The sequence below is a fragment of the Aedes aegypti genome, chromosome 2 (genome assembly GCF_002204515.2).
Source record: "Aedes aegypti strain LVP_AGWG chromosome 2, AaegL5.0 Primary Assembly, whole genome shotgun sequence".
Taxonomy (NCBI): Eukaryota; Metazoa; Arthropoda; class Insecta; order Diptera; family Culicidae; genus Aedes; species Aedes aegypti.
In genome coordinates, this window is record NC_035108.1 from 240,430,825 (window position 1) to 240,443,319 (window position 12,495).

Consider the following 12,495-nt stretch of genomic DNA (forward strand, 5'->3'; position numbering starts at 1 on the left):
TTATTCAAGTGTGTTTCTAATGTTTAAATTATAAAAAGCAGTATGAAAGTTTACCTCTTCTAATAACCACAGGTAATTAGATAATCTCCAAGCTTTTCGACTATAGACGCTGCTTGCTGAGGCTGCACTGGCTCTTCGTAAATTGATACTATAACAGCTGCGAAAGAAAGAGTAAATGAAAGAAAAACGAAATGTAATCAATCTGTTCACAAATTGAGTCATTAGTAGGTGGATGGATGGTGATCGGTGGAACGAAAAGGCTTTGGGTCAGCATCAAACCGATAGGAATAATTTCAGATATTAATTTATTGGGAAATTTTTTGCGCGAATGCTTTTAGGTTACGCTCATTCGGTTACTAGGTTCATGATTTATAAATGTAGTTTAAAACGGCATTTTGAAATAGGTTTTACAGCGAATGATTTGTGGCTTCATTAGGGTGGCCCACTTTTATATGAAGAATCCAACCCAGGCAGTTCAAAATTTCACCCTTTGAATTCATAGCCTAATACCGTGTTGGATAACTAAAGGAGCGTAGATCGATGCATTTGGGGTGAATGCGATATACAACTAAAGTTTGTACTAAAATGAGGACACGAGTGATTCACGAGCTCATCCTAACTATTCATCGAATATTTTAAATATTCCCTTAAAAGGCAGCCCTTCTGGCGCTAAAACTCACCTCAATAAGAAAAAATATTCCACCAGATCTAGGATAAATAACAAGACACGTCTCCAAGGCCTCCAGAAGATAGAAAAGTACGCATTCGAAGTCGTTCAGATCATACATAGAAACGTCACTATCTCATCACACGGTCGCATATCCCCAAGTACATGATTGCAGGTATAGATAGAACCACAAGCACAAACCCTTCACAGATGTATAGGAATTACTATGGGATATGTAAGCAACTCATTCAATCGATCATAGTGTTGGCTCATGTGTTTCTGAGGGTTAGAGCTACGCTGATACTGTTAGATATATTCGTCAGCTACAACTTTGCCGAAGACCATCTTCTGAATCTGAACAACACTGCTGAACAGGCAACACTGCTGCATTTGGTGCGAAAGATAGCACATATAAATCCTGACTACATTCTACATACGATATTCTGTATCCCGATATTTTCCCCAACTCGATTGAATGCGCGGTTACTTCAATTTAGCATACTTTGATCCCTCTGTAAGTCGATACCTAACTCGATTTTCTCTAATTCGGTGCGATCTGTTTGAGTTTTCCATGCAAGTTTACCTCTTTCACTCGATATTTTCATAAAAATTGAAATATCCTCCAAATGTTAACCCTCTAATACCCAACTCCGCCTTTAGACGGGGTACACTTTGGAATTTTGTGTATATTTTCGTAGCTCGGAAATTAAAATGATTTTATTTTTGGCTTAAACCTTGACTCATAACATGCATATAAGAAAAGTTTTTTATGATTTTTGAAACTTTTTTGTATTATTGAAAATTGTTTGAAAAATTGTATTCTTATATAACCTTCAAATGCCTGGGATTCATTTAACGTGTATTATAAAAAATCGTACCTTTTATATTTTTCTACGATCAACCTATCACAGAAAAAGAGCCTGATGGTATTGAAATGATTTCAAATCTGTTTTTCCGTTAGTTACACGGAAAATAAAACATGTTCCAGAAAAAAATTGATAAAATCATATTTTCAAAAGTATAGTAAAAACTCTAATTTTTATTATTGTCAAAAATCAGTAACCAGAAGAGGCTTCAAGAAAAAAATGAAAAGGATAGGGATGTTCAAAAATAAAAATAATAAAAATCAAAAACCAAAATTCATAAATTTGCGAAGAAAAATAAATCATTGCCCAAACCGTGTTTAGAATGATTTTAGATAACAAAAAATTATATTTAGATCGAAAACAAAAATTTGGGTATTAGAGGGTTAATAAATTTCAAAAATTTCAATGATATGACTATGCTTATAATAAAATTAAGGGTTTTAACTTATTTCAGGGTGATAAAACTTTAAATTTTTGTGGACTTTTTAAAAGGTGTAAAGTAGATGAATGTGTCAAAATTCTACTATTTTTCACGTTGAAATAACTATTTTGAATGTATTTTGTCAAATTCACGAAAATTTAAAATTTGAAAAACATGTGTTCTGCATCTCGATACCTCCATAACTCAATGGTACCTTCAATATCGAGTTAGGGAAAGTTGACTGTAATACTAAAATCAATAACAAGTTACTGAGGCTTCCGAATTGAAAACGGTCCTCGGCAAAATCCGTTCTTCTTATTTTTCTTGCATATTCGATACCACTTTTTTTTCAATCTTTATTAACGAGATTTTTAGCCCTGGGCTAGTTCACCTCGGGACCAACGGCTTTACTTCCCTTCCGAAGGAAGTCGTCACTGAATTTTTTAGTGACTATCTCGGGGATGGAATTCGATCCCAGGTCCTCGGCGTGAGAGGCGTGTGTTCTAACCACTACACCAGGTCCGTCCCCAATTGATACCACGATCAACAAAATCCTGATACTGGTGAAAAATGGCAACGATATCATGTGAAAAATCAAACTTTCCGAAACTGGGAGACAGTATGTACAAGATCAAAACTGTGTTTTGTCCACATTTCGTTTAAATATAACTCATACATTAATTCTTTTAAATTATGATTGTAAATCATTTTTAATTAAGATCAAAATTAAAGCGATACGTCAATATCTATCGGTTCTCTACTTTTTCGAAAAAGGCGTGCATATTACAAGGATGTGTTATTCTACGCAAACATTTCTCTCTATACAGGTCGGACTCGATTATCCGGAGTATCGATTTTTTCACTACAGATAATCGAATTACTAAAAGAAATATTAAAGTCTGCGATAAAAGAACTTAGACGCTATCTTTGTTCGTTGTTTCATTTATATGATGCGGTGGCGTAGCCAGAAATTATTTCTAGAATCAGTAGGGGTCTTGAGCTTAACTTAGCTTAGACTGACTACACATATCAATGGTTGCCATTCCGTGATTCACCGAGGTCAGTGAAGATGCACAAAGAATCAACTAGAAATTCTACACTCATAGTGTCGATTCATCCAAAGTATTTCTTCAATTACAAATACAAAAGTAAAAGGAAAGGGGTTTTTTGGAAAAAAAAAAAAGTGAAACATAAATAGTTTATAAATAAGAGTTTATGCGAACACTCATAGTGACGGGGTTGGTGGTCTGATGGCTACCGCTTCTGCTTCATATGCAGAAGGTCATGGGTTCAATCCCAGGCCCGTCCCTTTCCTCGTACTTTGTAGTTGTATATCTCTCACTTGCTTCTATCTTCCATTCTAAATATATCACACTCAAACTATTCGTTTCATAGCAAACGCTAGAACCAGAGACGGACAAGAAACCGTTTCCCTAACGCTTCCTAGGGTTCCTAGGCAGTCTGCTAACCACAAAAGCAAACCTCTCTGCCATGCCTTTCCCCCAATCCATACACTCCCGCATGAACTGACGTGGATGCAGTGGAATATACGGTCTACGTGGGAGTCAGTTCAATGCATCATCAATTCCTCCCCCTTCCCCTCAATTGGTCTGCATTCTGACGTGGCAGGTGCCATTGTTGCCTAAAAATAGAAGATCACCAGCACTTATACACTGAGGATGCCTGTTAGTCCCATGCAGTCATTCGGTTGGTTCCTTGTGTAAGTGCAGCTGATCTGGCGATACTGGAGTGCATCCACGGGCGGCAAATCAAGCTCAAGCTCAAGCTCAAGAGTTTATGCCAACACTCATAGTGACAAACCATTCATAGTTTGTTGAAAAATCATATTGCCATTTCAACGCTGAACGATCAAATATGGTCATACAAATTTTACAGATTTGAAATAAAAGCATGAAACGAGCTCACCAATTGATACTTCATCCTGGCTGGGTAGCCACAATCCACTTTCAGCTTCACGTAACGTAACAATCCGACGACACAATGAAAAAACTTTTGCTTTCTCGGGCTTTTCAACTCGCACTCTTTTAGGATCAGTAGGAATCTAGAGAAGAAAAACAATTTTTTTGACCAGCATACACAAAAAACACTTTTTCGAACCCAACTTTCTTAAATACGTTCAAAACTGCAAAACCATTCATATTGTATATTGCAATACTGTCATGTCTACCTATCTCAAATGATATTACTTATTCTACCTTATGACTCTGGTACTTTTTACTTGTTCATACCTAAGGGATTTCTGAGCTATAAATACTGGCTGCTGTAGGCGCAGAAGAGAGACGTCTCGAGCTGTATACTGATTAACATATTATTTTATTCTTCATATACAGGATATAAAAAATACCAAATTATCTCAAATTTATGCATAAAAACTAAAAATAACAAGAATATCGAAAATCTAACTCCTGATAATCGAGTCTAAATAATAATAGCTTTTTTCTACTAATACACCAACTTGATTTGAACATGGTTTCTCCATTTGCCGACAATGTCCGGAATTGGGTGCTTTCCGGTACTGGAGTATCTCCTCCTATAAATCAGCATGCGTACACGCAGAATAAAACTGCTGCGTTGATTCTAAAATCACAGTCATTAGAAATAAACTGTTATATGTACTTTGAATTAATCCATTTAATTATTCAATTCAATGCAGCCTTATTTTTGAAACAACAAAATTTCCAGTAGAAATAATACTTTCGGTTCGATTTTAATTTTAACTGATTGTATTTGTTGAATCAAAAATTTAATTTTATTGAATCAAAAACTTATTTTCATTGAATCAAAAATTTTGTACGATAACGTGAAAACGGTTGTTACGCATGTTTACAAACATTTTAGTGAGTCAGTATTCGTGAAGATTGTTGGAAAATCTTTTTTATTACTGTCTTAGACGGAAATACTGAAATACAAAAATGAAAATGGATGATCAGCGATGCAGGTAATTTGCGAAGAATCGATATAATTGTTGTTGAAGTAGTTTAATTATGTTCCTTTTTAGAAAATTTACAATCCAGACCTAGTCAGATGACACAGGATCTGAATCGTGTTGATGTTTTGGCATTCCTAAGAAAGAATGGAATTGGCACTCTTTCAGCGTGTGGTTTTGTATACAATAATTTTTGAACTTATATTACATAAATCACAGGAGGTATCTTGACGGACGAACGTGAGGTGATTGAAAGGTGGAAGCAGCACTACGATGAACACCTAAACGGCACAGAGGAGGAAGATCAAGACAGCAGGAGGAATGGCTTCATCAGTACGGCGGATGAAGGAGACGTGCCAACTCCCACAATAGGTGAAGTTAAGGATGCTATCAAACAGCTCAAAGGATGGTATTGGAGGCAAAGCAGCTGGAAAGGATGGTATTGGAGCGGAACTTATTAAAATGGGCCCGGACAGGTTGGCCACTTGTCTGCACCGATTGATAGCCAGAACAGCTACCGGAGGAGTGGAAGGAGGGAATAACATACCCAATATACAAAAAGGGTGACAAATTAGAATGTGAGAACTATCGAGCGATCACCATTCTTAATGCAGCATATAAAGTGCTTTCCCAGATCATCTTCCGCCGTCTATCGCCACTGGCAAGCAGTGGCGATAGACGGCGGAAGCTGTTGGAAGTTATCAAGCCGGATTTGTGGACGGGCGATCGACGACAGACCAAATCTTTATGTTGCGGCAGAACCTCCAAAAGTGTCGAGAATATCAAGTCCCTACGCACCACCTATTCATCGATTTCAAAGCGGCCTATGATACCATCGACCGCGAAGAGCTATGGAAGATTATGGACGAGAACGGTTTTCCAGGGAAACTGACTAGACTGATCAAAGCAACGATGGATAGTGTACAGTGCTGTGTGAAGATATCGGGTGCTTTATCGGACCCGTTTGAAACACGCAAAGGACTTCGACAAGGCGATGGTCTTTCCTGCCTCCTGTTCAATATTGCGCTAGAAGGTGTTATGAAACGGGCGGGTTTCAACATGCGGGGCACGATCTTCAATAAATCCAGCCAGTTCATTTGTTTCGCTGACGACGTGGACATTGTCGGAAGAACGTTCCAGGTGGTTGCTGAACAGTATACCAGGCTGAAACGTGAAGCAGATCGGGTTGGATTGAAGGTAAATACGTTGAAGACGAAATATCTGCTGGCTGGAGGAACCGAGCGCGATAGAGCTCGCATAGGCAGACGCGTGACGATCGACGGGGATGAGTTCGAGGTGGTGGACGAATTCGTCTACCTCGGATCATTGATAACGTCGGATAACAACTGCAGCAGAGAAATTCGAAGACGTATCATCGCCGGAAGTCGTGCTTACTATGGACTCCACAAGACCTTGCGGTCTGGTAAACTTCACTTCCGTACCAAGTGTACCATGTACAAGACGCTAATAAGACCGGTAGTCCTCTACGGGCATGAGACGTGGACAATGCTCGAAGAGGACCTGCAAGCGCTAGGAGTTTTTGAACGACGTGTGCTTAGGACGATCTTCGGCGGAGTATGTGAGAACGGCGTATGGAGAAGAATGAACCACGAGCTTGCGCAACTCTACGGTGAACCCAGTATCACGAAAGTCGCCAAAGCTGGAAGGGTACGATGGGCGGGACACGTTGTGAGAATGCCGGACAACAGTCCCGCAAAAATGGTGTTTAACTCAAATCCGGCCGGTACAAGACGAAGGGGAGCGCAACGAGCTAGGTGGTTTGACCAAGTGGAGCAGGATCTTGGAAGTGTGGGGCGATCGAGGAATTGGAGGTTAGCAGCCATGGACCGAGTTAGTTGGCGTAACATTGTGGCGCAGGTCATGTCTTGAAGGACGTAGAGCCAGCAAAAGTAAGTAAGTACATAAATCACAATAAATTGTTGTCCATTCGTTATTGAACATCCATAAAAGTGAAAATAAAACACAAAACAGATCATAAACTCAATAAAAACGATTTTTTTTATTTCAATACGTCTCCTTTTGTTACATCAATGAATAGCTTTTGTTGATTCTACAAATCATAATTGTTGTTTCTACAATATTTCACATTTGTCTTTGACAGCTTGCATTTTTGAGCATTTTTAGAAACAACAAATTTATTTTTCAAAATAAACAAGCAAATTTATTGAATTAAAAAAAGATGCTGGTAAGCCGTGAGTCAACAATAAAATTTGTTGACTCTATACAGAATTCTTTAGCTTTTACAATATTTTCCTCTGCGTGTAATAATGAAGCCTGCTTCAATTCAAGAGGCACGTTTCTACAACACAAATGAGTGTTGTTCCATAAACCTACAATACTACAATAACCTTGACCTCATTTCACTACATTACATAATTCAAACTTCATTATATTACTCGATTACACTGGCTGTTGATAACGCCTGTTTACTTTCGCAAAGTTTATATTTACATCACGAAACGAGTATTCTCAACTATTCATGTGACTCGACCTTAGACATTATATTGATAAGGCTCATTAAAAATGTTAGAAAACATCCTGACGAAGTATTGGTTTCTTATTAGGAAGCAGGTCGAACGCAAATATTGGATGCACATGATTTGTTTATTGCGATTTTTTTTTAAATTAATCAGTTTTGCAGTGGATTATTTTTTAACTCATACGTGCCTATCGTTTTGATGCTGACAAATGTTAAAATGACGTACAGACGAACGTCTGCTAATAATCCAGACGTACATCTCGATAGTATTCATGTTTACTTTTTGCATCATCCAAGTGGGTTGAATCAATCAGCTGTGGCCACCAAAGGCGATCTAATCGACTCAGTTCCACAGATAATGCATATGATTGATGTGAGGCGGGTTTGATTAAACAAATAAAGGTTGTACAACTTACCCTGCTGTGTCTTCATACAATGTACTCCCATCTTGCCCAGCTTAGCTCGGATTACTCGGTCGGTTCCGGAGAGGTATATGTAACGCTGGCCGGCCAGTGTCACGCCTCCTGAGGTGAGCAGTTCGGTTTTGTCGAAGCCCTGCACTATTTTCGCCAGTTCTTCTTTTGATACCTGTAAGAGTAAGTTGAAGAAAACAAAAATACTCAGTAAGTTGATGTCTTAAATGCCATTTCAGCTGAAATATGTAACCATTTTAGAACAGTCTTGTGACCTTGCCCACGCAATCATCGGTTTGATACCGAAAGAAAACAAAATTCTATTTTTACCGGTTTATAAAATATGGTGAACAACAATTTTTGCGGTGACTTGGATAGACATACCGAAGCGAACAGAAAATGCCTACACTTCAAGGCGAATATAGGACAAACGAAGAGCAAGCGTTTGAAAATAAACTCATTAGACGAAACTTCTTCGTCACATCTGTTGACAATTTGGCCCGTTCGCGCTAGTGTGAGGTGCATACCGACTCTAAATTAAAGTATTTTAAATAACATCTACCTGAAGTTGCACCGTGTGCAAAGCACTGTAGATCGAAAGCAAGTTGATCTCACCTGGCCCCATTTCGGTCTGATGGGGCTGTCCAAAATGTTGGTGCGCCTGAGAAGGTCATTCAAGGTCGTTCAAAGGTTGACGACGCTTATGCTTTTCAATTATTACACAATTTTGCTTCGCGATATAACAACCTGTATTGTACAAAAAGGTAATTGAGGTATTGATTGGCACGACTTAATTTGCATAAAGTTATGGGTGCCTAAAACAAAACATCGAAATTTAACTAATATTACCAAGTTGTACCCATATATGACGTGTTATTTTTTAGCAAATTTTATATCCTCTTCTTTCATAACGGATTTTCACGGTTCGTCACAACATTTGAAACCCCCCTCTGCCAACTTGAAAGCTATATTATGTTTTATTATTCCACCTTCAAACACAACCATGAGCGGTGCAAAATGTACGAAGACCACGACATCGAGCATCGAATTAAATTTCCTTTTAAGTAGATAATTTTATCGCATTCTGTTGCTTTGATTCCACACGCGACGTCTGGTGGACACATGTGGCCTCATTTGTATCCCAAGAAAGGATGATCAACAACACTGCTTATTCTACTGGTGATGATGACTCATATCGTTCGATCCGAAGGGAGTTTGATTTACAAGACACCATATTGAAAAAAGTCAATACTTCGTAGCAAAACTTGTGTGCATGCTGTGGACCCCTATGGAAAGACCGCTACAACGATTCGACGGCAGCCGGTGTGTCGTCAGACTTTTAATGTGGGGTTTGGCGAGGTGCCGTTCGCAAAAGTAGGTAGGTGAGTCAAGAAAAGTAGACGGAAAACACCGTGCCACACATGGTCACTTGCCTTCGATACGACGATTGAGGAGGATCGGCTCGTCAAGGCAAGGGTGAATAGTCACCGACCTCGAAATATGGTAAACATGATTTATTTATTCATCACTGGCTCTGACATGACTTTCTCCCAACTACGAATGCAATGTGTAATCTTCATGTCAGTATGCAGCTTATGTTATAATGAATGGCAACAATTGGTACGACGGCCAAAATCGGTGCATCTACCCTATTACGAGATCTTTAGCACACACGCCCGTCTTGTCTGCTGCGAATAATGTCAAAAGTACTCATCCGAAGCGAATTCGGGTCAACAATCTTCCGATACTAGCGATTCGTTAAAAATAGCTTTTGGTCGCATGACTTCTAAGCAATCGTTAGGCTGATTGAGATACCTTACTACCTATCGGCAACCACGATGCGAACGGGAGCGTGCCGGTAGTGGCATTTAAATAATTGTTACGCATTGTCGATAAATTCCTCACGGTTCTGCGCCATTAGCTCCATGTGTCACGATGTCTGTCAGACGAGGGGTTGAACATGAGCGGGTAACTGCGATAAGTGCAAATGCCCGTAGATTTTGTGCAGTAAATTTAGACTAGGTTCCCCAATTACCGTGTTCCATGTAACAAATCGAGTTAGAGAGGTAAACTTGCATAGGAAACTGAAACAGATCGCATCGAGTTAGAGAGGTATCGACTTACAGAGGGATCAAAGCATGCTAGATTGAAGGGATCGCGCATTCCATCGAATTAGGTAAAGTGACCAGACGTACCGCTTTTCGCGGGACAGTCCCGCATTTTGAACATTTGTTTCTGGCTGAAAAGTGTCCCGCGAAACTTCCCGCGTTTCACCCAATTCATGTAAATGTCTATCATCATCTCGAGAAGTTCTTACAAATTTAAATTATGTATAAACTTGGAGATTTTAAAAATCAAATGTATAACATATTTTGTCTCGCTAGACTTCAGTATTCGGTCCATATTTTGATAATCATAATTTTCATAATTTTGAAATATTCTACCGATCATCCAGCCGTATAGCACATTTCTACCCATACAAAATTTATGGAAAAAATTTCACCGATAGAATATGTTTAAACCTTCCGATTTTGGAAATATGGACCGAATACTGATTTCAAATCTGATGTTCATTCGAAATTTATAATCTGCTGGTTCAAACATAGCGTGTTCTATCGTGTTCACTCATGCTCCCACTTCACTGTCATAAAATTATATGAGAATTGTACTCAGAGTGATGTAAGAACATCTTTTTTTGTGATAATCTAGCTTGGAGATCTGTAAGATAGGGCTCCAAGATTCCATTAAAGTCTCACACCATTGAAATCAATATGACAACTCTGTCAAAAACTTATTCAGATCTATGTTTTTTGTGTATTTTTAACGGAAATCAGTATTAAAAACAAATAGTGAAAACATCTTTGATTTAAACAAACTGAAATTACAACTCAAAACCGAAAAAAAATCTTTGGACATCTCTGCTCTGCTCAGTTTAGGAAAAAATGTAAAAATGAGGTAAAAATATGTTTTTTTTAGATTAATTTGAGTAATTTTGGCAATAAATCCTTAAACTTCTTAAGATTTTGCATGTTTATAGAAATTTTAAGAATTTCGAACAAGTTGCAATTATTTCTGGCATGTACCTCTGTTTTTAACCTTTGCATTTTACGACATATTTTCCACTGTAGAACAGTGATACGTACGTAAATGCTCAAGGATAATTTTGCCCCGCGTTGGAGTAAATCACACATGGTCACTTTAAATTAGGGGAAATATCGAATAAAAGAGAGAGTTGACTGTAGATTCGAAACTTGTCAACGACACAGAAAACGGCCTTGCAGTTGAGGTCAAAATACGCGTTACTGTCACGATACAAATTTGCGTATGAATTACTAAATTTGATTTTCATTTACTTAAACTAAGTCAAATTTTCAAAAATTTTAAGATGTCAAATATGTGAACCTAATACACCCGATTCTGTTTTTGCACGGGGGATGCGTACCGTGCAAAAAAAGTTTTCAGTTCAAAATTTCAAAAATCGTGCAAAAAAAGTAACACCATATCTAAGCGTTTCATGCAAAAATAAGGTTTTAGTGGAAAAAAATGTATGGAAACTTTTTTTGCACGGTGGTCGTGTAAAAAAAATCCGTGCAAAAACAGTATCGGGTGTAATCATCTTTTTCAAAAAGATTCCTCATATTTATTCATCAATCGAGAAAAACTATGGCTTTACGGACGAGAAACGAGAAACCGTCTCGGTCCTTTAGGGGTCCGTGGACCACCGGTTAGGAAACCCTGGATGATCTTCAATGTACAATCACACTCCCTTCAATGTTCCTAGATTGATAATGGCACCGGTCACACGTCCTTATGTTCATCAAGAATGACGCAGAGAGATAGAAAAACATCGATATTAGGAAGAATGTGACAAATTATGAGAAAGGTACGGGCCTGAGATTGAACACACGATTGGGATTGGGAAGAAGAAGCGATAGCCATTAGACTATCAACTCCGCCTACTTTCATTTTTTTAATTAGGTTATCCACTTAATCCAACCATGTTCCAGTGTTCAAAATTCACATAAAAGGACAAAGAAAACCACCAAAATAGTCCTAGTTTCGCTGACCAAGCTAGTATTGCATATTTGTGAAAATGAAAGTGGAATGGAACGAAAATCAGATTTTTTTACACCCTAACGCTAATATGCTACAAGCGAACATTAATAATGGCAAGCGTCAAGCTTAACACATTTCATCCATGAAAAGCTTGCGATTTGAGCAAGACAATAAACGAATAAAACATATAAATATAGTTTAGGATATCCCACGACATTCTAAAACCTGGCAGATGCGAGTAACACATTAGACACGCGATGACAAAGTAAAATCACGTTTACGTTATCTACGCGGAATAGGCCGGTTTTTCTTTGCGTTGAAGTAGTGGTGGAAACTGGTTATTCCTCTGCTGATAAATGTTTCGCTTTGAACGCATCTTGTTGATTCGTCTTTCGCTCATCAAGAGCAAACAAGTTACTAATGTTTATCGTCTCATTACTAAAGTAACTCAACCTGTTGTGACAAAGTGCCTACGTTTACTCGGTGGTTTAGATGGAGTATCGATTGTGACCCATGTATTTTTATCTTATTCGCCCAGAGGCACATCGAGTTACTCGGGTTTCAATCATCCTAACGAAACAGATGAATGTAATCACAAGGCTTCAATCATCTTTGCCTTATGAGA

General features: G+C 38.3%; 1 protein-coding gene across 3 annotated transcripts in view; it reads right to left on the bottom strand.

Moving 5' to 3' along the window:
* LOC5577719 (profilin) overlaps positions 1 to 12,495 on the bottom strand; it is a 37,198-nt gene that overhangs the window by 1,451 nt on the left and 23,252 nt on the right. For all 3 annotated transcript variants that reach the window (XM_001656620.2, XM_021844561.1, XM_021844562.1), the window contains exons 3-4: positions 7,818 to 7,989; positions 55 to 157 (exon numbers count right to left, since the gene is read on the bottom strand). In XM_001656620.2, coding sequence (XP_001656670.1) covers positions 60 to 157; positions 7,818 to 7,989 — 270 coding nt within the window. In that variant the 3' untranslated portion in view covers positions 55 to 59. The remainder of the gene's footprint in view (positions 1 to 54; positions 158 to 7,817; positions 7,990 to 12,495) is intronic.